This window comes from Diabrotica virgifera, chromosome 6, assembly GCF_917563875.1.
Source record: "Diabrotica virgifera virgifera chromosome 6, PGI_DIABVI_V3a".
NCBI classification, from domain to species: domain Eukaryota; kingdom Metazoa; phylum Arthropoda; class Insecta; order Coleoptera; family Chrysomelidae; genus Diabrotica; species Diabrotica virgifera.
In genome coordinates this window covers 5,194,841-5,220,144 of record NC_065448.1, presented here as the reverse complement: position 1 = coordinate 5,220,144, position 25,304 = coordinate 5,194,841, and the positions used below count along the sequence as shown (strand labels likewise).

The 25,304-nt window shown below is 32.1% G+C and overlaps 1 protein-coding gene and 13 non-coding genes across 15 annotated transcripts in view; 7 read left to right on the top strand and 7 right to left on the bottom strand.

Annotated features, from left to right (window-relative positions):
• LOC114327075 (uncharacterized) overlaps nucleotides 1-25,304 on the top strand; it is a 681,522-nt gene that overhangs the window by 554,585 nt on the left and 101,633 nt on the right. For both annotated transcript variants that reach the window (XM_050654246.1, XM_050654247.1), the window contains one exon: nucleotides 18,745-18,988. In XM_050654246.1, coding sequence (XP_050510203.1) covers nucleotides 18,745-18,988 — 244 coding nt within the window. The remainder of the gene's footprint in view (nucleotides 1-18,744; nucleotides 18,989-25,304) is intronic.
• Trnae-uuc (transfer RNA glutamic acid (anticodon UUC)) lies at nucleotides 1,785-1,856 on the bottom strand. Its single transcript has one exon. It is a non-coding gene; the product is annotated as a tRNA-Glu (tRNA).
• Trnae-uuc (transfer RNA glutamic acid (anticodon UUC)) lies at nucleotides 2,073-2,144 on the top strand. The gene has a single exon. It is a non-coding gene; the product is annotated as a tRNA-Glu (tRNA).
• On the top strand, nucleotides 3,704-3,775 carry Trnae-cuc (transfer RNA glutamic acid (anticodon CUC)). The gene has a single exon. It is a non-coding gene; the product is annotated as a tRNA-Glu (tRNA).
• On the bottom strand, nucleotides 4,398-4,469 carry Trnae-uuc (transfer RNA glutamic acid (anticodon UUC)). Its single transcript has one exon. It is a non-coding gene; the product is annotated as a tRNA-Glu (tRNA).
• Nucleotides 5,308-5,379, bottom strand: Trnae-uuc (transfer RNA glutamic acid (anticodon UUC)). Its single transcript has one exon. It is a non-coding gene; the product is annotated as a tRNA-Glu (tRNA).
• Trnae-uuc (transfer RNA glutamic acid (anticodon UUC)) lies at nucleotides 6,438-6,509 on the bottom strand. The gene has a single exon. It is a non-coding gene; the product is annotated as a tRNA-Glu (tRNA).
• On the bottom strand, nucleotides 6,691-6,762 carry Trnae-uuc (transfer RNA glutamic acid (anticodon UUC)). The gene has a single exon. It is a non-coding gene; the product is annotated as a tRNA-Glu (tRNA).
• On the bottom strand, nucleotides 6,944-7,015 carry Trnae-uuc (transfer RNA glutamic acid (anticodon UUC)). The gene has a single exon. It is a non-coding gene; the product is annotated as a tRNA-Glu (tRNA).
• Nucleotides 7,197-7,268, bottom strand: Trnae-uuc (transfer RNA glutamic acid (anticodon UUC)). Its single transcript has one exon. It is a non-coding gene; the product is annotated as a tRNA-Glu (tRNA).
• Nucleotides 7,481-7,552, top strand: Trnae-cuc (transfer RNA glutamic acid (anticodon CUC)). Its single transcript has one exon. It is a non-coding gene; the product is annotated as a tRNA-Glu (tRNA).
• On the top strand, nucleotides 7,734-7,805 carry Trnae-uuc (transfer RNA glutamic acid (anticodon UUC)). The gene has a single exon. It is a non-coding gene; the product is annotated as a tRNA-Glu (tRNA).
• Nucleotides 9,529-9,600, top strand: Trnae-uuc (transfer RNA glutamic acid (anticodon UUC)). Its single transcript has one exon. It is a non-coding gene; the product is annotated as a tRNA-Glu (tRNA).
• On the top strand, nucleotides 9,789-9,860 carry Trnae-uuc (transfer RNA glutamic acid (anticodon UUC)). The gene has a single exon. It is a non-coding gene; the product is annotated as a tRNA-Glu (tRNA).

Below are 25,304 nucleotides of genomic sequence, written 5' to 3'. Positions count from 1 at the left end.
GGATTAGATATAAGAAATAAAAGAGAATTAACAGAAATAATAAATAGAAAAAGACAAAATGAATGGGAAAATTCAACAAAATCTAGACGTTTATACAATTTTATACCAATATTAGAAAACATTCCAAATTATTTTAATCCAAAACAAGGTTTAATACACTTTTTAACAGGACATGGACCGTACCCAACATATTTGGAAAGATTTAACTTAAAAGATGATGCATATTGTGAATGTGGAGAACTAGGTACACCAGAACATAATATAGTGTTACATTGTGAAAATACTATAGAAAATGAAGAACATAGAGAAATGAGAAGAAGATTAGAAAGAATTGAAATAAGAGATATATTACAAAATGAAGAATATTTTGAAATATTAAACAATCTCACACAAATAATATCTAAAAAACAACAAGAAATCTATAATAATAGAAGAAGACAACCAATAATCCAACCCTGATGAAGTTGAGTAAGATAAAGTTAAAATAAATAAAATAAAATATAAATTCAAAAAAATAAATTCAATATAAAATAAATAAATAAAAATAATAATTCAATACATAATTCATGAAAATAAAAAAAAAAAAAAAAAAAAAAACTTCCAACTCTCTTCTGAAAATAGAGGGACTGTCTTTATAACTTAGAAGGGAGTTGATAGTACCAAAAATATTTTAAATTGTTTATTTAAATTTGTTTGTTAAACGTAATTAATAGATTATGGCAAATTGTTAATTGTAAAAATAGATTTAATAGTTGAGTAAAAAATGTAAAAATATAAAAAAAAATATCTGTAATCCCATCAGGAAAAAACGACCTGGATTAGTCACTAGAGGCCAGGTCATATGTATAAATAATAAATAAATAAATAAAAAAAATAAAAAATATAATGAATGGGTTGCATGTGTGAGTCCATACTATTGTAGTAAAGAAAAGAGGGACGTTGTCACAAACAATTTATTTTACAACTGACGACCGGTTTCGCTGTCTACACTTTGCACAGCATCTCCAGTTCCCGCTTAAAGTAAAATTAAATGCTACAAACAACAAAAAACCAGAGTTAGTTAAGTGGTCTGGTTTAAATCAAAAGTTAATGATCAAGCCAATATCAAAGTACATATTTATATTTATGCATACACATAAATACCCACATGTACTACGTACGTATGGTGTGTAGTGTGTAACCCTCACACTCACATACATGCACGCATTTATATGCAATGGTAACAAAAGTATGTCAAGTATAATGTATATACTTACTTTCCGGTATAAGGGAAGAATATAGCAGTATTCAAATATAATATATTTCTTTATACATATTTGTATTCTATAAATATCGCGGCATTCGTATTTAAAATATTAAATATACCCCCCACCCCTCTCCGTGGGAAGTCGTGTTTGGTATCATTCGATAGATTTTTGAAAAATATTGAGTACGTATTTTTTAGTTTTTCGATCTGTCATTCATTTCGCGAAATATTCGCTTTTTTCTGGTGAAACTTTGGGACTCACCCATCTCATTACGCCCCGCTCAAATCGGCAAATTATTCAAATATACACTGATTTGCATAGTATGACTTAACTTACCTTATCTTAATCTGACGATTTCGAGTTTTTCTAAGGATAGATTTTTTTTCCCTCCCCCCCCCCTTAACGAACTCCACTGCATTAAGAGCCAATATGGTAGAGGTACATTTTCAGGGTTCAAGGTTTCTCCCCATGTAATAATCTGACGCGCTCGAGTAACTGCAAAAATCCCCGCTGAAAGAAAAGAAAAACAAAAAATTTTTCCGATACCGGGAATCGAACCCGAGCCTCCTGGGTGAAAGCCAGGTATCCTAGCCACTAGACCATATCGGATGATACTTAACTTTTTCTGGTAAACATCAATAAAATCTTGATTTTCAGATGTATTATAAAAAGAAACCTGAAATGAAACATTTCATTCTAAGTTTATTAGTATTTAAAGATATATTTGTAGTAATTACAAATTATTTTATTAAATTCCTCCATAAATAAGTACATATTTTATTTGTAACATCTCGAACAAGCAGACCTAAAAACCAAAGACGTAACTCCGATATGGTCTAGTGGCTAGGATACCTGGCTTTCACCCAGGAGGCTCGGGTTCGATTCCCGGTATCGGAAGCTTTTTTGTTTTTCTTCTCTTATTTTCTGGCAATCTTTTGTAAATATCAATATTTTTTTAGTAAAGGGATCATAATTTAATAGAAATAATGTGATATACTAGTGTGATATAGCTTAGTCTTTGTATTTGTTAACAAATTAAAAAAGTTTTTAATGGGGGGCGATTGTCAGTCGTAAACCCCTGGTATAACTCCGATATGGTCTAGTGCAGGGGTGGGCAAATACTTTTAAGTGCGGGCCAAAATGAAATTTTCAAAATGTCTCCCGGGCCGGAGGACTATCCCCAGTATGTACGCTAATGTTTTTGGTGCAGGTTTTTCTCTGCCCAAGAAATTTTTTTGACAAAAATACTATAAGTATCATTTTAAAGCATTTGAAGAAAGACATTTGACTGTTAATAATAATAAATTGTCTTTCTGGTGTGTATATGCGAACAATTTGTTCCCAGTAAAATTACGAAATTTTTAATATGGTCCATTATATTTAGCCATAACAAGGATCCAGATTAAAAATGATCTTCAGAAATTCGATCAAGAATAGAGTAATCAAGAGCAGCCTTTTTGAAGATGAGGAAATTTCTGAGTAACCAAAGATTTAATCTGCAAATCTAATATCGGATGGTAAAATGTTATGTGAAGTCAACCATCACAGACGAAATTGGACGACGACAAGCTGCCAAAACAAATTTTAAAATGGAGGCCAAGGGAAAGAAGGAAGAGAAACAATCCTGGCTAGGCGGCATTCAGAAGGCAATGTCGGAAAGGAACCTTCACCCTGACGAATGCAACGACGGACGAAGCTGGAAACTAGCAACCGGAAGACGGAGAACGCTATAAAAAAACTGGCATAATAATAAAAATGTTATGTCCACTCTCTTCTTCTTTATTGGATTGTTAATGCTGACTTAATGAAAAAGCTTTTGAGATGTGGCTTTTTAGGGGAATTATGAAAGTACCATGGACCGATCATATTACGAACGAAATGGTGTTGCACAGAATGGAAAATGAACAGAGAACTTTTTACCATCATTAAAAGGAGAAAGACATTTGAAATTAAAAATCACACTCAATTTTCTCTTTTTTTTTTTCACTTCTGTGATAAACATTATAGAAGTTTTCAGGGACTTTCGGCCCTCGGTAATAATGTAATATTTCATTCTGCGTTTAAATTTTTCAAAAATACCTATTAGGTTTTCTCAAGATTCGAAAAAAATGAATGAATTTAAAAAGCATTGCGCCTACGCTCTTAAAAATTGCTTGCGGGATTTCTCAATGGGCCGGATAAAGTAAGCTAAAGGGCCGGATCCGGCCCGCGGGCCGGCTTTTGCCCACCCCTGGTCTAGTGGCTAGGATACCTGGCTTTCACCCAGGAGGCTCGGGTTCGATTCCCGGTATCGGAAGCTTTTTTGTTTTTCTTTTCTTATTTTCTGTTAATGTTTTCATTAAATATTCATATAGTACTACATAAAAATAATTGTCATTTAGTAGGTTTTTGCATTTGTCAGCGAATTAAAAATATTTTGGCGATGTGCGATTTTCCATCACACATTTTTGTATAACTCCGATATGGTCTAGTGGCTAGGATACCTGGCTCTCACCCAGGAGGCTCGGGTTCGATTCCCGGTATCGGAAGACTTTTTTCCTTTTCTTGAATAATAACTTTGTGTTAATTGATTCAAATAATGTATTTTATTAAAAAAAGTGTAGAGAGGATCAAGATGGAACTCAGTTTGCATTTAGAGATGGCTTTGAAACATGGGCGCCCATATAAAAATTTTCAGGGGGTAGGGGGCAGACGTGAAGATTTTGCACATTACATTTTGTACACTTTAAATAACAATACATAGTTTAAAGTTTAAAGCATCCGAAAATCTAAGGGGGCACGGCCGACGGCCCCCCTGCTCATGGGTATGGGCGCCTATGCTTGGGAACTATAGAGAACCACTTTTTGCACTGAATCTTTTGCTACAGAAATGTCGAGATCAACTTAAAGATGTTTTGCTGTTTTTTGGCTTGTATGAATAAAAATGAGAATGTGGTTTATACTATACTCCAAATGTTGGAGTATGTAGGTATTACATACTACATCGACTCTTATGTACTTACTGTGAGTAGAAACTCATCACATAAAAAAAAATTTATTTACCTAATAAACTTATACTTTATGCTCATACTCATGAGAACATACCTACTCTACTCGTGAGTTTATACTCCGTTTTTATTCATACCATCAAGACTATAAATTAAAAAAGTCTTCCGATACCGGGAATCGAACCCGAGCCTCCTGGGTGAGAGCCAGGTATCCTAGCCACTAGACCATATCGGAGTTAAACTACAATTTGCAATGGACAATCGCATCATCATCAAAATATTTTTATTTTGACAATGACAAAAAATGACTAATGCAAAAAACTGTAAGCTATAATATATACTTAACACAGTTATTACTATAATATGAATCAACGGCGGATTCAACAACTTTGCAAGGAGGGGGCAATGAAATAAAAATTTTCTCGTCACTTGCGTACGCAGGATTCTTTTTCGGTATGGGCTGTTACTTTATTTTTCTTCATGTACCATGTCCTTTCAAAACGTTGGTTACTATCATAGCTATCTTAATTTTATTCACTGCCACTCTAAATCAACCACGAAGTACTTTTTCGTCCTGGACTGCGTTTGCCTTCTATTTTCACTTGCATAATATTTTGTAGCAACCTATATTTGAAACTTCTCATTACATGTCCAAAATACTCCACTTTTCTCTTCTTGATGCCTTCTATAATCTCAGTAGTCTTGCTGAGACGTTCTAGTATTGTGGAGTTTCGAACCTTCTTCACCCAAGGTACCTACTTTTAAAATTCTTTTATAGAACCCCATTTTGAAAGCCTCAAGGCGATTTAGGTAAGTAGATCGATTTTATTTACAGTCCAAGACTCGACACCATACAATAAGACCGAGAACACGTACTTTGGAGAAGGAATTATGTTGTATGTCTCATTCCGTTATTCAGTTGTCAACAGGACACAAAACTCACTATTTATTTTCAATCGTAATTATCTCTTTCTCAAAAAAAGGCGACACCAGGCGAAGTCTCAAGGAGGGGGCAATTGACCCCCCCTTGGATCCGCGCCTGATATGAATAGTTAACAGAAAAACAAAAAAGCTTCCGATACCGGGAATCGAACCCGAGCCTCCTGGGTGAAAGCCAGGTATCCTAGCCACTAGACCATATCGGAGTTATGTATAAATTTGTGATGGAAAATCGCCAATGGCCAAAATATTTTTAATTCGCTGACAATAAATACGAAAACTTTAAGCTAAATGACAATTATTTTTATGTAGTACTATATGAATATTTTTCATTTAGAGACACATTGGATCGAAAACATTAACAGAAAATAAGAAAAAAAAAAGAATGTGTGTGTACTTTGTACGCACGTAAGAAGATATTCTTCTATTATATAATAGGTAATTTAAACGAAGTAAATATACTTAAAAGGTTATTTGTACTTATTTTATATAAAAATCAAACTAACTTTCTTATCTACCACTTTCAAAAAAGAAGAATATCTTCAAAAATTATATAATAATATACTTCATAAACACATACAATCATAAAATCTATAAAAAAAATAAAAAAATAATAACTTGCTTGGGGCTTGAACCCACTTCACGTCTACCGCACCGTACGAAAGTTGACGGCATTTCAAACTGCACCACATTCGCGTATACGTCATGTGGGAATATACACAAACTAAACGTTTACACCATAAATTTATATGAATTTAATAAAATTATTAGTTTGATTTTTGTCGAAATAAAATACAACAAAATATAGAGTAAGAAACCGATATATGAGATGAAGATTTGTAGAAAGTTTGTTCGTAATCAGATTATGTAAATTAAAGCATTGCCTACTAATAGGTAACTACATTATTTTGTTTACATTTTCCAAATAGATAGGTATTGAAACTATTAGGTATTTCCAACTGAAACATTTAGAATTACGTACCTGCGGCTTTTCAAAACTATTTAAAAAGTCACTATAATTACAAATTTGATTTTATTTCTGTCCACACATCAATAAAAACTAATATTATACAATATTTTTGTTTACCGATAACCTCCATATTGAACAATTATTGACAGATCATTTCAAAATTTCAACACCCAATCAGAGCCGGTATAACGACTAATACCATACTGTCGGTGTGCGCATGCGCGCGGATCAATCAAATTTTACCCTGAATCGATTCGCCGCTAAAGAAGAATATCTTCAAAAAACAAAAAGTTTTTCCGATACCGGGAATCGAACCCGAGCCTCCTGGGTGAAAGCCAGGTATCCTAGCCACTAGACCATATCGGAGTTATACAAAATATGTGATGGAAAATCGCCCAGCGCCAAAATATTTTTAATTCGCTGACAAATGCAAAAAACTTTAAGCATAATGACAAATATTATTAGTACTATATGAATATTTTTCATTTAGGGAACACATTGGATCGAAAACATTAAAAGAAAATAAGAAAAGAAAAACAAAAAGTTTTTCCGATACCGGGAATCGAACCCGAGCCTCCTGGGTGAAAGCCAGGTATCCTAGCCACTAGACCATATCGGAGTTATACAAAATATGTGATGGAAAATCGCCCATCGCCAAAATATTTTTAATTCGCTGACAAATGCAAAAAACTTTAAGCATAATGACAAATATTATTAGTACTATATGAATATTTTTCATTTAGGGAACACATTGGATCGAAAACATTAAAAGAAAATAAGAAAAGAAAAACAAAAAGTTTTTCCGATACCGGGAATCGAACCCGAGCCTCCTGGGTGAAAGCCAGGTATCCTAGCCACTAGACCATATCGGAGTTACACAAAATATGTGATGGAAAATCGCCCAGCGCCAAAATATTTTTAATTCGCTGACAAATGCAAAAAACTTTAAGCATAATGACAAATATTATTAGTACTATATGAATATTTTTCATTTAGGGAACACATTGGATCGAAAACATTAAAAGAAAATAAGAAAAGAAAAACAAAAAGTTTTTCCGATACCGGGAATCGAACCCGAGCCTCCTGGGTGAAAGCCAGGTATCCTAGCCACTAGACCATATCGGATGATACCTAATCACTTCTTGTAAACTGTGATAAACCCAAAGCATTTTATTGTCAAATGTATTATTCTAATAATCTAAAAAACATTTCTTTCTAAAATTAGTGTTTGAAGTTGTAGTTATGAAAACTGAAAGTTATTTTATTATGTTTCTCTGTAAATAAATTTTTTCTTTGTAACATCTCCGACAAACAGACCTAGAAAATTTTATCGTAACTCCGATATGGTCTAGTGGCTAGGATACCTGGCTCTCACCCAGGAGGCTCGGGTTCGATTCCCGGTATCGGAAAAACTTTTTGTTTTTCTTTTCTCATTTTCTTTTAATGTTTTCGATCCAATGTGTTCCCTAAATGAAAAATATTCATATAGTACTAATAATATTTGTCATTATGCTTAAAGTTTTTTGCATTTGTCAGCGAATTAAAAATATTTTGGCGCTGGGCGATTTTCCATCACATATTTTGTATAACTCCGATATGGTCTAGTGGCTAGGATACCTGGCTTTCACCCAGGAGGCTCGGGTTCGATTCCCGGTATCGGAAAAACTTTTTGTTTTTTGAAGATATTCTTCTTTAGCGGCGAATCGATTAAGTTTTTTCATTCTTTGAAAAGCGAGCTATCTATACGAGCACATATTTCGACCTCGTGGTCAAGATCGTTTGTTATCTAGCAAATAAGATACTGGAATCTTTGTAAAAGTTCTATCTGTTTGTTATAGATACGAAATACGAATAGGTATACTAATGTCGGTTTGGTGCAGTGTTAAATAATGTGTTGTGTTTGTAAAAATAATAAATAAATATGTTAAATATTTTGTTTATACTTATGTGATTACTAGTTGATTGTAACGATAATTACATTTTTACCTAAAAAGATATAATTGTCGGGTATAATATCACAAGAGAGTGAGAATACATTGAAAATAATGCGACAGTTTTTCGAAAATTTGTTGTCTGGCAATAGACACGAGAGCCCGCAGGGCTCGAGTGGCTATTGCCCAATGACAACAAATTTGAGTAAAAATAAAGCATTATTTTCTTGTTTATTCTTATACTGCCGTGTGATATTCGTAAGATTATTTTTTAATACGTATATTATGGATATTTTCTTAAATGTGACATTTGTCAAAACTAGGAAACTGGTTGACATTAAACAGAAACAATCTACTTAAAAAAATTCTATCGGTAATTTTCTACAGTAGATAATTGAATGGTGGGCTACAACAATGTTGTAAGCGACAGAATTAAGATTATGCAGGAGATGGAAAAAACTTATTGACAAGTCATTTATGACAATACGGATACCAATATTGCGGAACAAAAAACTCGGGGAAGGTAAAATGTTTTTAGCCTGATTGAAAGATGCTCGCATTGGTCATTGGATATACAATAATATTGCATTAAAACCTCACTTTGACCCAATCTGTCGCTTACAACGTTGTTGTAGCCCACCATTCAATTCTCAGTATGATTTAAATCTGATTGGACAGAATTAAACACGTGATCAAATATCTTACTATACCTATACGATTGGAAGTTAAAATCATCAAAAAATAATCATTGTAAAATGTAACTGGGATTACAATCAAATGTGGCTAATCCCATGTAAACACAATATTTTTAACTTTGACATGCCACAAGAAAACAGATTCAGAATAAAAATAAATAAAAATATGGTTTTTTTAATATTTTTGGTTTAATATTTTGTTTTATAGCCGATGAACTATTCTAAAAAATATTATTGTCCTTTTCATGAGCATTTTTCAGTGCGTAACAAATGATAGGAAAAAGGGTAAGTCCGTGATAATACACATTTATGACATTTATTCTAACATGACATTTTAATTAAATCTGACAGTTGTCACATTTTATTTTCAATTTGGAATAAAAACAAATCAAATGTGTTTCTTGCATTTATAAAATGGTATTTTCTTTGATTTTTATAGTCTTATAAATTATACAGATTATATTTGTAATATTATTATCTAATTAAAAAAAATTTTTTTTTTATTATGGCGCCATCTATCGACAACGAGAATAACTAGATTATAAATGTCACCGACGAATTGTAATCACCGACGTGCCTTTTTTTCTGTCACATACAATGTAATGCGTTAGAAAGAAATCGAAAAACTGTGACGCACTGAAAGATGATCATGAGAAAAAGAATACCTACAATATAGCGTAATACCAACATTAACATTGTGAAAGGTTTAAAAAGATTTCTGCAATGGCCTGGGGGGCAATAGGAAAATGTAAATGTAACTCCGATATGGTCTAGTGGCTAGGATACCTGGCTTTCACCCAGGAGGCTCGGGTTCGATTCCCGGTATCGGAAAAACTTTTTGTTTTTCTTTTCTCATTTTCTGTTAATGTTTTCGATCCAGTGTGTTTCTAAATGAAAAATATTCATATAGTATGTACTACATAAAAAAAATTGTCATTTAGCTTAAAGTTTTTGCATTTGTCAGTGAATTAAAAATATTTTGGCAATGGTAGATTTTCCATCACATATTCTTATATAACTCCGATATGGTCTAGTGGCTAGGATACCTGGCTTTCACCCAGGAGGCTCGGGTTCGATTCCCGGTATCGGAAGCTTTTTTGTTTTTCTGTTAACTTATTTTCGGTTAATTCTTTTAGATTCAATATGGAAATATATTGCCTAAATGCAAATATTCATATAGTATGTCTGCAGCAAACAGTAAACTGTTTTTTGTTTAACGTGAAGCAGGTGTGAGAGAAAGTATTCAAAATAATGAAATAACAATATAAAATTTGTTATTTCATTACTTCGACTACTTTCTCTCTCTTACACCGACTAAAATACTTTTAGAATATGTGCACAGTCTAGTAAAGTGGTTATTTCACTTGGATAAGAAAAAGTAAGTAAAAATAACAATTCAACATCTTAAATATTGTCTTAAAATAATAAGAATAATAAGACGAAGCAGACGAAGCCTATACTCGTATGCTATATCGTAAGCAGTATTAAGAATTATTCTTATTAGGAATAATATCTACAAACATTACCTACCCCTTAAAAATATTCTTCCGATTAAAAAATGTTCTTCCGATACCGGGAATCGAACCCGAGCCTTCCGGGTGAGAGCCAGGTATCCTAGCCACTAGACCAGCGATACTCAACCTTTTTTTCCTGGGCCACATACTAGCTATTGCCACAGCTTGCGGGCCGCATAGGTAGAGTAGTATACAGTGTGTTTCATTAAGAAACTGAAATACTTAAATGGTGAATAAGGTTACTGAGGCGGTTCTAGATATTCTACATTTATTGCCCTACTGATTTTTATAACCGAGTTACAGGGTGGTTTTTTCCATTTTGCCCATTTTTGTCTGGATCCATAACTTTATAACCACCTTGTATATTTTTTAATATTTGATACAAGTATGTCTTATTTAGAACCCAAACCATAGAAGTACTAATCAGAAGAAAAATTCAGGTCCGGATTAAAAAATTATACTTAAATTCATTGTGACCTTGAAACAACATCCTGTAGGTATATTGAAATTTTCAAAACCCCGTTTGCACATTTGAAAAGAGCACAAAAACTGAGTTTATAGGTTCGCTGTAATGTTTTCCGCAGAAAATTTAATCACTTTAATTTTGAAATGAAATATGTATATTGAAATTCTTAAGAACTCTGAGATTACAAAGCAGGTTTTTAAAGCACTTTTAATAATAAATTATTGAATTTAATGAATAAATTCTCATTTTAACACTAATCAATACTTAGTTACTACATTGGAACAACCCACTTACTACTGCAACAAAAATACAGGTCCAGATTAACAAAAAAATATAAAGTGATTGTGACCTTGAAACAACACCCTGTATATTGAAAATTTCAAAACCCGTTTGCACATTTGAAAAGACCACAAAAAACTAAGTTTATTAATGTTCAACTAATTTTGAAATTATGTCGAAATTTTTAAGAACTCTGAGAAATCATAACAAAAATTTCGATTTAATTTAGAAATTAATGTCATTAAATTGTCGGCACAAAAAATTGAAGCAGTCAATTGAACTTGGTTTTTTGTACTCTTTTCAAATGTGCAAACGGATTTTGAGAAATTTAATATACAGGGTGTTGTTTCGAGGTCACAATTATTTTATATTTTTTTTGTTAATTAAAACCTGGGTTTTTCTTGTGATAAGTAGGTAAAGTGTCATTCCAATGTAATATATAATTATGGATTATTTTTAAGATGAGCATTTATTCATTAATTTTAATAATTTATTATTCAAAGTGCTTTAAAACCCTGCTTTTTAATCTTAGAGTTCTTAAAAATTTCGGTATATTTAATGACAAAATTAAAGTCATTAAATTTTCTGTGCCAAAAATTAAAGCGAACCTGTAATCTCAGTTTTTGTGCTCTTTTCAAATATGCAAATGAACCTTGAAAATTTAAATGTACAGATTGTTGTGTCAAGGTTACAATGACTTTATATTTTTTGTTAATCCGGACTTGGATTTTTCCTGTGATTACTAAATGGGTTGTTCCAATGTAGTAAATAAGTGTTGATTATTTTTAAAATGGGTATTTGTTCGTTAACTTTAATAATTTATTATTAAAAGTTAATAATAACTGCATTTTAATCCCAGAGTTCTTAAATATTTCAATATAATTTCACAATTAAAGTCATTAAATTGTCTGCCTCACACACAAACACAGCGGCACACTATCAAATAATTTGACAAACACGTGAAATTTTACAAATAATTTGATCGTTTACAGGGCCTTTTAGTGAGCCTTCGGGCCGCATGAAAAACGCTAGAGGGCCGCATGCGGCCCGCGGGTCGCAGGTTGAGTATCACTGCACTAGACCATATCGGAGTTACAGTTAAGCGGGCCATTCACGATCTGATTCTTGGTACTATTTACTAGTTGGATAATCGGCACCATTCACGCCCCAACATTTTATCTTTCAGCCTCCAACTTCAGTCTTACCTTTCAGTCACCTGTTTTCACGGTGGTGTACACTGCTCAGCCAAAAAATGTATCGAGTAAAGTCTATGCAAAATAAATTTACCATTTTAATTGGGAATAAATCACAATGTTAGTTAGAAATTAAATTTATTTGACGTTTCGGCTTCTACTTCTGAAATCGTAATCAAAATGTTCCGAAGTGGAAGTCGAAACATCAAATAAAGGACATCGCACACATCTTATGGAAAATATAATGTCACTCAAATTCAATAAAATTTATACGAATAGATTCGTTTTAAATTAACGATCAAATCTTATCATTGCGCCAACTCCATATTTTCAATAATAAGAGCAGAAATTGATATAAATAAATCTGAAATCAAATGGATACGTACATAAGTTAGAGAGAGAAAAAATATTTTATAATACCCAAATTGTCGGTACTCCATAAATCAGCGGATTAGTTTTACTAATCCGCTTAGACCCAGCGGGGTTTTAAGCTCTTTTGAATAGCACCCAGAGCAATAGTAATTGTAACTGACACTTTTACTGACTAAAAAATTTGATTTCGATAAACTTTAATTGCAATTTGCGCCGTAATTAATCATAATTAAAAGTTGGCGCAATGATAAGATTTGACCGTTAATTTAAAACGAATCTATTCGTATAAATTTTATTGAATTTGAGTTACATTATATTTTACATAAGATGTGTGCGATGTCCTTTAATGTATAACTAATATCGTGGCTTATTCCCAATTCAAATAGTATATTTGCATAAGTTGCCAAAAGAAAATAGTTTCAGATTAATAAGAAACTGGTCTTTATTTACAGAAAGGAAAATGATTGGTCCCAACAAAAAGTAGATAATGAAGAATCGTGTATTTTAATAAGGGTAACTTTGTAAAAGTTTATTTTCTATTAAATATTTGCAAACTAGGAATGTTTGCGTAAAGAAACTTGTAGACATCCCATACGTAATATACTGCGAGGCATAAGTTAGGGATATAGAAAATTTATGCTCATTTTCATAGTTGATTTTTTCGTGAACCGATTAACGGGCCCCGCTATTTTTTTTTTACTATTTTAGATATTTCTTCAGTATTAACACAGTTGTGCAAAAATTTACTTAAACTTTTTTTTTGTACTTATACTGGGTGGAGGAAAAGAAATGTTTTTCTTATGTTAAGTTTGAAATACCCTGTAGGGAGAACGAGGTACAATAATGAGTATGCATCGGAGTCGTATTATAGTCTCATGTTTTGTGAACATTTTGTTTTTTGAATGAGCCTGATATCTTTAGAAACAAAGAAAATAGACGGTTTTGTAGTTTAACATGTGTTTTAACCGAAACAAAAGTTTGAGACACCCTTTAGGGAGGAAAAGGTAAAATTGTGGTTATGTATTGATACTATGTTGTAGTCTCATCTTTTGTGAACCATTAATTTTTTTAATTTCTCTGATATCTTTAATAACAAAGAAACTAGACGGTTTTACTTTTTAATATATGTTTTAACTGACGACTGCGATACGTGAGGAGGTCATGTCTTATCATACCACTAAGACGAAATTATTTCCTATATATAGTGCGAAAGAAAAAGAATGTTCAAAGAAAAAGAATAAGTGTAATGTACCTCTCGATATTTAAAGAGCCTCCAGGGAGACACCGAATCCGTATTACTTTCAGGAAAATTCCACCACAAAACATCATAGAGCCTCCATTAAACAATCTCGTCTCTCTTATGTTATTTGTTAGTGTTAATTTAGTTTTGTTTCAGTTAAAATACATGTTAAGGAGTAAAACAACATATTTTCTTTGTTTTTTGCTTTATCTTTAAAAAGCTAAAGATATCATGGAGATTCAAAAAACAAAATGTTCACAAAACGTAAGACTACAATACGATTCCGATCTATACACAGATTTGTACCTCGTTCCCCCTACAGGGTGTTTCAAACTTAACATAAGAAAAACATTACTTTTTTTACACCCGGTATAAGTACAAAAAAGAAGTTTAATTAAATCATTGCACAACTGTGTAAATACTAAAGAAATATCTAAGATAATAAAAAAAATTAGCGAAATCCGTTAACGAAAAAATCAACTATGAAAATGACCATATATTTTCTATATCCTTTAAGTTAATAACTTATGACTCGCAGTGCAGTGGAAATTTTTAATGCAACATCCAACATCAGCATTCACGCTCCAACTTTTTTAGTAATACCACTTACCACTAACCCAACCGCCCCATTCACGGTCCGATTTTAGATCCAACATCGAAAGTCGTACCACTAGAGGTACTACAAATCAGATCGTGAATGGCCCGTATTATATTAACATTTAAGGGCAGCTAAAGCACCGAATACCTCAAAGTCCAAAAATTGAATTCTTTAAGTTTTCTTGGTTATGATTGAAAATTATTCCTAAAATCTTCTCTTTCCAACGATATAACACATTATAGTAGAAAATATTCATGGTTACAAAAATATTTATTTTCTTCAAACGTCAAATAAAGTATGACATTACTTATCTAACTTGATCCTGTCAAAGTTTGATGTCTCCGCCGGCAGCAGTTTTTTTCCCATTTCTTTACGGCGGAGGGAAAAATGTTGTCATGGCAACAATATGAAACATGTCACAAAGCAACAATACAAATGTCATTAACAACAATTAAACATCATTTTTATTTATAGTAAAAAGTACAATTAGTTAATGTAGGGGAGTGCATTTAGATTTTCACTTCGGAAAAAATCAAACAAGATAGAACTTTTTGTAATTTCATTAAGAAATGTTTAATAAACAACATATCAAAAAGTTCTACTCGAGAAGTGGGTGCTTCATTTTTTATTAAACAAATGAACTACGAAATTAGATGTTTTTTTAAATAACTCCGAAAATATAAATTTTAGAAAAAAACTGACTTGACCATTGAAAAATTCAGAAAATTTTACAAAAAAAACCTTATATAAAGATTTTTCTAAAATTAAATCTCTAGCTTCTGTAATTTTTTATTTATAACGCTAAAGTCACCCTTCTCACACACATTGGCGCACTGTAAACTAGCGTTGGAAGAATGCACGGTTGAGTTTTTTTAATGTAATTCTTTAACTAATTGATCAAAAGAAATTTTACAAATTGGACATGAAAGAAGATGAAATAATATATCCTATGGTTGTAATAAAAAGAAATAAAACGTATGGACATAAGTACGGTGTGGGTGGAAAGTGAGCCTTACAAGAATTTTGTTTAAAAATGATTTAAAAATGTGTAACTACTACAATTTTACTTATTAAACTCTCAAATTTGCACAACTTAACTCTCAATCATCTTACTAAAAGATGTTTTATTCAAAAAAAATCTCAAAAATTTAATTCAAATAATACGATGTCTCAAAAATGTATTTTTTGAAAACTTCGTAGTTTTACAGAATTCCCACCACCTTAAGACGGTATTACTCAAGTTTGAATAAATCTAATACAATTTTTTTGCTATTTTTTTAAAGCTTGGGATGTAATGTTTATAAAACACTGAATTATTTTAGTTTAAAAATGAAATAAACAATTTTTTTTTGAGAAAACTTAGAAAGATAACAAAAATGTAATACAAAAACCGAAAATTACCAGCTGAAAAGATGTATATACAGAGTAATCAAAACTTTTTTCTGTAAAACTTACCTAAAGTACATTTAATAATAAGCTTCAAAAATAATAAATGTTCAACAAAAAAATTTTTTTTAGCTCTTATACAGTATGTCTGCGTAACTTGGAACGTATTGATAACTTTTTTAATATCAGTTTTACGAAAAAAAGTTATTCTTTATAAAATACTCTGCATCGTATATAACATAAGACGCAATCATCAAATATCAATTTTTTTTAATTTTGTACGGGGTATGTCAAAAAATATGAATTTCACTCAAGAGTAAAGTACCTTTATATTTCACAATATCGAAAATTTTTATAAAGAAAAGTTGTTTGGAATTAAAAACTATTTTTCAATATGTAATGATATCCTTCTAATCGAAAATTTGTTTTTTTTTTAATATTCTTTCTAATACATTTTAATTTTTAATATTATTCTTGTGGCATTTTTTACAATTTTAACTATTTATAATGGGAAATAAGCCACAATATTATTAAAAAATGATTTTTATTAACGTTTCGACGCCCAAATCGGGTGCCGTTGTCAAAATACAAAATAATATTATTTTGTATTTTGACAACGGCACCCAATTTGGGCGTGGAAACGTTAATAAAAATCATTTTTTAATAATATTGTGGCTTATTTCCCTTTAATATTATTGCGAAAATTATTTGTTTATCTTTTTTCTTAAGAATGAAATTCCATATTTGTTTGATTGGATTCTACTTGTTTTTCATTTAAATATCCGCCATTTTGGATCCGCCATTTTGAAATTTAAATTTTTAATCTTTAATTCAGATTCAACAACCTGTTACAAATAAAGACAATAAATGTTTTAGAAAAATGTTCTTTTTTATGTTCTTTTTAGAAAATCCGCATTTTGGATCCGCCATTTTATAGTTTATAATGTTAACATTTAAGTTAGGTTTATCAAAGCTCTCAAAAATAAATATATGTAGGAGTAAATACATTTTGTAAAGAAATTATGATTTTACAACTATTTTTTAAGTTATCCGCCATTTTGGATCTGCCATTTTATAATTTAAATTATCAAAATTTGATTCAGGTTTAGCAGCCTCTCAAAAATATCCACATATATGTAAACAAACACGTTTTATAAAAAAAATTCGGATTTTACAACTACTTTTTAAGGATTTTTAGGAAAAAATCCGCCATTTTGAATTTGCAAATTGTAATGTCAGATTCGGGTTCAGCATAATCAAAACTAAAATAAAAACATTTTTTATCAAAATAAAATGTTGAATTCACCCATATTCTTAACATTATTTATACAAAATAAGTGTTATTGTTTATATAATTAATAAACAATTAGCGGCGAAATTTGTGAGTAGAACTTTTTACTTTAACATATTTATAAACTAACAAAAAAAGTTTTAGAAAAATATAACCTTGTTTGATTTTTTCCGAAACATTGTATCTTTTCGTTCTAATTGCACTCCCCTAATGAGGCATTTTCAAAATTGAAACCGTGCAAAAATGTTCCCGACTCTTGATACGCATTGGTAATTGTTGATGATACTGATGGTCGAGCACAACTTTCAGCAATCATTCCGACGACTTAATTATTTTAATTTCTAACATCTAGACGACTTTGATAGTTGTCACAGTTAATTTCGAGTAAAAATAACGTATGAATTGTACTATTTATGGTTGAAAATTGCTACGTTTGAAGAAAAAATAGTATACTCTATTCGGCAAAGAAGCGACTTTTCTTGACTTGCCCTCTATTACGCGCCTCACTTCGTTCGGCGCGTAATATCGGGCGCGTCAAGCAAAGAAATGCTTCTACGCCTCATAAAGTAATATACTATTTTTTGAACGTCTGTACTCAACTTATCGTGTACCGGTGTTATAGCCTAGTGTTTTATATTTTTGCGATTTCCAAATACTAGGTTTTTAACTTTTAATGTCAAATCTCTCTGGATCCTTAGATGATAGTAGATCCAAATTTTACAGTAGTTGTAGATAGATAATATCAAGTTCCTGGTAAAATTTTATTGAAAAATGTACAAAAACAAATAAAATAAAAAATAAAATCTAAACTTTTTTTGGATTTTTTTTGTAAAAGTATTTTAAAAAATTTTAAATAAATGTTTTTCACTTTAACTTTACAAAAATCTACGCGGAACTAAACAATATACGTAGATTCAAAATAAAAAATAAATGCCTCTACGTGCTTTAGGTACAGAGATACAGTTGAGTCCGCGAATCTTTACCCGTGCGTCATGATTTAAAGCATACGAAATAAGTCGATGATAAGTCGGAAATTGAAATTTACTAAACGCAACAGCAAGTGACAAGAAGTGACTTGCTGTTGCGTTTAGTAAATTTCAATTTCCTACTTATCATCGACTTATTTCGTATGCTTTAAATCATGACGCACGGGTAAAGATTCACGGACTCAACTGTATGTGACATAGGCAATGTTCACATTGTCGTTAAATGAGACTTCGGTTGCACTTAAGGGCCGGTTGTTCGAACGCTAATCAAAAATGGAATCAACTGATCATTATCAAATATTTAATTACTGTCACCAACTGTCAATGTCAACGTTGTTTGGGTTGCTGAAAAGATAATTGATTACAATTATGAGATTTATTAATCAATTAGGTTAATAACTGTTATGTTTTGTTAATTAATTAATCAATTATGTTAATTATCATCATGATAGTTAACATAATTGATTACTATCAACTGATTGACGTACGAATGAGGGATGTTGTTATTTGATGGTTGTTAAGGGGACTTAATTATAATCAACTTCTTGATTAGCGTCCGAACAGCCGGCCCTGAGGTTATTAAAACATAGTTTAAACAAACAAAAATATTAGAAATTGAATTTTACAGCTCAATTCTGTTTTTTTTTCAGACGCCCAACAAAGTTGCTCCTCGGCCGACGTGTCTCCTCAAGATGAAGACCGATGTTTCGACATCTCCGACTCTGAATCTTCAGAGGATGGCAACTTAAGCAACCGCGGCACCGTCCAAAGACGGGGTATCGTCAATCCGAACTATCCCGGCTTTCAGCATCTGGCTCATACGCTCACCTCTGACGCAGAATACACCGATGACGATCTGGACTGCGTTTCTCCTGTCCATGGGGAGATAATTCGGTAAGAATTCTTCTTTTTTTTATGTAGACATCTTCTTCTTTTTTTGTAGTCATTTTCTTCTAGTGTCAACTCTACTAAAGAAGGTTGGCTATAACCATTGCAAATTCGTCTCTATCTTCTGCTGTTCTTAAAAGTGGCTGTGTCTTCAACCAGGTCCACTCACGAATGTTTTTCAGCCAGAATATTTGTCGTCTACCAGGATCCATTTTTCCTTCGATTTTACCCTTAATAATCAGCTGTAATAACTCATATCTGTCATTTCTAAGTATGTACCTCAAATATGCTGTTTTTCTCTTTTTAATGGTGGTCAAAAGTTCTCTAGTCCTTCCCCATTGTATGTAATACCATTTCGTTTTAATATGATCGGTCCATGGTATTTTCAAAATTCTCCTAAAAAGCCACATTTTAAAAGCTTCCAGCTTTTTCATTAAGTCAACATTAACAGTCCAAGTTTCGGCACCATAAAGAAGAATAGAGTGGATATAACATTTTACCATCCAATATCGGATTTGCAGATTGAATCTTTGGTTACTTAGAAATTTCCTCTCAAAAGTCTATTCTTTATCGAATTTCTGTTAGGTATATGTTGTTCAAGATCTTTATTGTTTATCTGGATCCTTGTTATGACTTTGAACGAATGCCTCCCCCTTATTTTTTCACTCTTCTCAATTCAGTGCTAATCCTGTCCATCTGGTCCCTGCGTATCTCTTTATGTCATCCGATCATCTCATCTGTGGTTTGCCCTTTCCGGTTTTATGGTCCCAAAGTCTCCAGTGGGTCATCGCTTCTTCATTCCATCTTCCGTCTCTTTGTCTGCTGTTGTGTCCTGCAAATTTCCATTTAAGAGTAGCTACATGTTTGTTTACGTCTTTTACTTTAGTTTTAGTTCTGATCCATGTATTTTTCTTTTTATCACTTAGCCTTGATACCCAGCATCTGCTTTTCCATTGCCCTTTGAGTCTTGACCATCTTTTCTATATTTTTCTTTGTGACGGTCCATGTCTGTGCTCCATGTGTATTAGCCCAGTCGGGATACCATTTGACCTTGCATTAGGAGCTGCCCCAAATTTTATTTTTCTAATATTTAGGGGGAGTAGTATAAATTTAAAATCTCGACTGAATTTGACCGTTGCGTTAGCCGCCATCTTGATTTTAACCGGGATTTTATCAACTGAAATTGTTGAAAATACGATTTTCTATAATTTCGTTTATTATAATTTTTTTTTTGTGCGGTCCATATTTTCCGAGTTATGGGGAAAACAGTGACAGTTTAAGCATAATTATTGATTTATTGAATTATCTCGTTTATTATTACCTCTACAACAAATTTTAACCTATACAAAAATGAAGAGAATTAATTTTTTTACAATTTTGGCCTCTTTCATTTTTTTGATAAAATCAATATTTAAGGTAGTACGTATGCGGTAAAAGCGCGAGCGTAAGACCCGATTGATTTTAAAGCAATAGTTTTTATTCAATATCTTCCCCATTTTCAACTTTTCGACAAAAAGTGTAAGGACTGAAATTGTTGCAATTACGATTTACTACAATTTTTTGAGAGAACCAGTGGCGGGTCTAAGAGGGGGGAATGGGAAAATTCCCCCAACGGGGTCCAAAATTAAAAAAAAAATTGTTGAAATATTAAAATATGTTAGCTGGCATGAAACTTAATTATCGACAGACAAATTCAACCAATAAAACCCGCTAGTTAATAAAATTAAGTGAACTTAATGCATATAAGTTATTATTTATGTCTTTTGTATACTTAGTTAGGTTGGTGTTTCATTGGAAGATTCAAAAATTGTATAAAATATAATTCTTTTTATTTTTGTTTATGTACAATTATGTAATAAATAATAGTCTCCCGTTTTATACCACTGTGGCTTTGGGAGTATAGCAGGGTAGTCTGCTATATCTAGGGCCTACGGTATACAAGGAAGGTAACAGGGCCAGTGCTACGCTTCAACCGCCTATTATTACCCCTAGTTTTACCCAAGCTACTCATTTTATACAGGCTGAGTCGACCTGGGGCCTATAAACATTTTTAAAAATGTCTAGTTGTTCTTGCCGGCGGTAGGATTTGAACTCCGGACCACCGGCACGCGAGCCAAGAACACTACCACTTCGCTACACCGACGATTATGTCGTAAAGTTAATAATAAATGAGACAATGCAATAATTATGCTTCCCCTCCGCTTCCACTATTTTCCTCCTTAACTCGGAGAATATTGATCGCATAAAAAAATTGTTGAAAAGGAATTGTAGGAAATTGCGTTTCCAACAATTTTAGTTGCTACCGTTTTTGTCGAAAACTTGAAAATGGCGGAGATATTAAGCAACAACGGTTCTCCTTTAAAATCAATATGGCGGCTAATGCAACCGCGGAATTAAGTCGAAATTTTAAATTTACACTACTATTGATCTCCCCTCAAGGATAGAATTATAAAATTTGGGGCAGCTCGGAAAAAATATTCAGTTCAGTAATTATGCTCTCCCCACCACTTTTTAGTATTTTCCCACTTAACTCGGAAAATATCAACCGCGTGAAAAAAATTGTTAAAAGAAATTGTAGGAAATCATATTTGGAACAATTTAAGTTGAAAATGGCGTAGATATTGAACAAAAACAATTGCTACAAAATCAATCAGGTCTTACGCTCGCGCCATTATCGCATACATACTACCTTAAATATTAACATCAGCAAAAAAATGAAAGAAACTAAAATTGTGTAGAATTGAATTCTATTTATTTTTGTATAGGAACATTTTTGTCGTAAAACTAACAATAAACGAGATAATTCAATAATTATGCTTTATTTATATATAACTGTCACTATTTTCGGCTATAACTCGGAAAATATCGATGGCACGAAAAAACTGTAAAAATATAAATGATAGAAAATTACATTTTCAACAATTTTGGTTGTTATACTTTTTGTCAAAAAGTTGAAAATGGCGGAGATATTGAACAAAAACGGTTCTCGTTTAAAATCAAGATGGCGGCTAACACAATGGCGGAATTCAGTCGAGATTTTAAATTTACACTACTATTGAGCCCCCCTAAAGATTAAAAAAATAAAATTTGGGGCAGCTCCTAATGCAAGGTTAGGCCTGTTATTCGTCTAACCCGACTGGACTATATCGGTAGGACACATTGATCATATACTTTTGTGTGAAGGTATTCGGCATATTTCTGGTTTTTCAGGATATAGCTCATTTTTCTGAATGTCATCCTTGCGAGTCTAATGTCTGCAGCAACAAATAAACGATTGGTTTTTTGATTTGGATTGTCCGTTTATTTTGAAATACATATAATAATTGTCAAAAAACTGAAATATATTAAATTTTTTACCATCAAATATAATAACAGAACACTTTTCTTTTCTTTCGAAAAAGATTAAAATTTAATATTTTTGGGCGAATCATCAAAATTTCTGTTTTTAATTTGACAGTTTTTTGACAATTATATTTTAAAATAAACGGGCAATCCATCTCAATCGTTTATTTGTTGGTGAAACTTGCCTTTTTATTTCTGCTGTTTAATTTTCTTTATCGCCAACCGTCACTAAAATCATTCATTATTGTACTCATTTTGCCTAATTTGCGGCAATACAGTAACACTTTATTGTACTGAAAGAAGAATTTTACTTTACCTGCCGCGATTATTAATCAAATTAACCGAGATTGAATGTAAAGTGGTCGATGGCAGTAATCGATTATTTATTTGAATGAACTATTTATAAATAAACATTTATTTACTTTATTTATTAAAAATATTGTACAAAATTTGCGATATTATCAATTAAATGTATGTCAAAAAGTGAAATTCTGTAGTATTTTCTAATTATATTTAGATATGTAAAAAATATTATCCGTAGAAAAAATATTTTTACATATTCGAAAAGCTGATATTTTACTTTACCGATGTAGTAATCATTCAATATTGCTAACTATCGATTAAAAATCGAAAGCGGTCATCTTCAAAAAGTTATCTGTCATCACTGTCATGAAATTATTATTAAGTAAGTACATCTAAAATTTAAAAAGTTCTTCAATTGTAAATTGCAAGTATGTGTTAAAACTAATATCAAATTATTTTGGCGATAAAATTTTGTATGCACCACGTCAGTAAAGACTCTTTATCGAACTCGTCTATTACTCGCCTCGCTCGCTACGCTCGCTCTTTTCGTAATATCAGACTCGTTCGATAAAGAGTCACTTTACTGACTAATACATAAATAACTATTATATTACTCAGTTTCATTATTTGACCTGGGTATATGTACTCCTTGACTTTCTGTATTGTACTTGTTCTTATTTCTATGGTTTCGTTGTCATCTTCTACGTTGGTCATATATTTAGTTTTTGTGTAGTTTATTTTTAGATCTATCTCTCATAATATGACAATATTATTGTCTGATATCACCGCCTATGTCATCGGCATATCTCAAATCTCAGGTTATTCCGCCATTGGCCATTGATGTTGATTCCTGTGTTGTGCCATTCAAGTTTTTTTAATAATATATATCTTTTAGTGCTTGTGTAAATTCATAGTGCTCTATTTATTTTTATTGGTTTGGTGTTTTGGTGTGGATGTTTTATTGTCTTCTTCTTCTTCTTCCTTCTTGTATGTAGGCTTTAAAGCCTGTTTCTGCTTCAATATTATCCTCCTAAATTGTTTAGGTTATCGCACCACCTTTTTCTTGGTCTGCTAATACTTCTTCGTCCATTTGGTGACTTATCTCGTGCTATTCGTACTATCCTATCCTCTGCCATTCTACTAATGTGTTCGTTCCACTCCTGTTTCCGTTTTGTCACCCATCCATTTATGTCTTCTATATTGCATGATCTTATTATGTTTTCGCTCCTCTCCCTATCCAACAGACTTTTCCCTGATATTCGTCGGAGTATTTTCATCTCGGTTGTTTCTAGTAGTTGTCTCGTTTTAGATGTGTCAGGCCTTGTCTCCGCCGTGTATGTTAATATAGGTCTAATTGCTGCTTTATAGATTCTTGCTTTTGTGTCTTGTCTTAAGTGTTTGTTCTTCCAGATTGTGTCATTGAGAGATCCCGCCGCTTTACTTGCTTTTAAGCTTTGTTGTCGTACTTCCTCTTCAACATCTCCGTAACTAGTTATATCTATTCCCAGATATCTAAACCTTGCTTCCTGCTTTATTATTGTCCCATCAATTTCGATTTTACATCGTAGTGGGTATTTAGATGTTGTCATACATTTGGTTTTTTCTGCTGATATTATCATATTGTATTTCTTGGCTGTTGTATTAAAGATGTGTGTTAATCTTTGGAGATCGTCTTTTGTCTCGGCGATTAATGCGGCGTCGTCTGCATAATACAATATTTGATTTCTTTATTCCCCATTCTGTAACCATGACCTTTACGTACTGCTTCTATTATTTCGTCCATTATTATTATTAAAGAGCAGTGGGCTTAACGAGTCACCTTGTCTGACTCCACTTTGTACTGGTATAAACTGCGTTAGTTTTCCGTTTATCTTTGCCTGTATTCGATTATGAGAGTAGATGTTTTCGATGGTTTGTATAATATTGATTGGTATGTTTCTTCTATACAGTAAATGTAAGACGTCTTCGACTTGGATGCGATCGAAAGCCTTTGTCAGGTCTATAAAACATAGATATGCTGGTTTATTGTACTCAATGGCCTTTTCTGTGATTTGTCTCAGTACAAATACGGCGTCTACGCAGGATCTTCCGGATCTGAATCCTTGTTGTTCATCTGATAAAGTTGTTAGTTTAATAATTTTGTTGGTTAGGACTTTTGTGGTTAGCTTAAGTGCGGTGTTTAGTAGATTTATACCTCTATAATTGTTGGGGTCTTCTTTGTCTCCTTTTTTGAACATTGGTATCATTATGCTGTTTCTCCATGCGTCTGGTATCTTGCAGTGCAATATTAGTTTTTGTATAAGTTTTGTCATCTCTAGGGTTATACTTTCTCCTCCGTATTTTTTTTTATCCGTAATTTATTTTATTGTGATTGTTGCTTTTTCGTAGATGTTTTTCAACATTTCTGTGTATTGATAGTCGATCCTTCCATTTATTAGCGAGGATTGTATGGCCCAGTGTTCTATACTGTCAAAGGCCTTTTCAAAATCCACAAAAGCAATATATAGCGGTATTCTGTACCTACTCATTAGCGCATTCAATGAGTAGTTTCATTATTAGCAAGTGGTCTAATGTGCTGTATCCCTTTCTGAATCCAGCTTGATCTCGACGTTATTATCCATCTAACTTCGCTGTCTATTTCTTCTGCTAACGTTATAATTTCATTCAGTTTATTTTG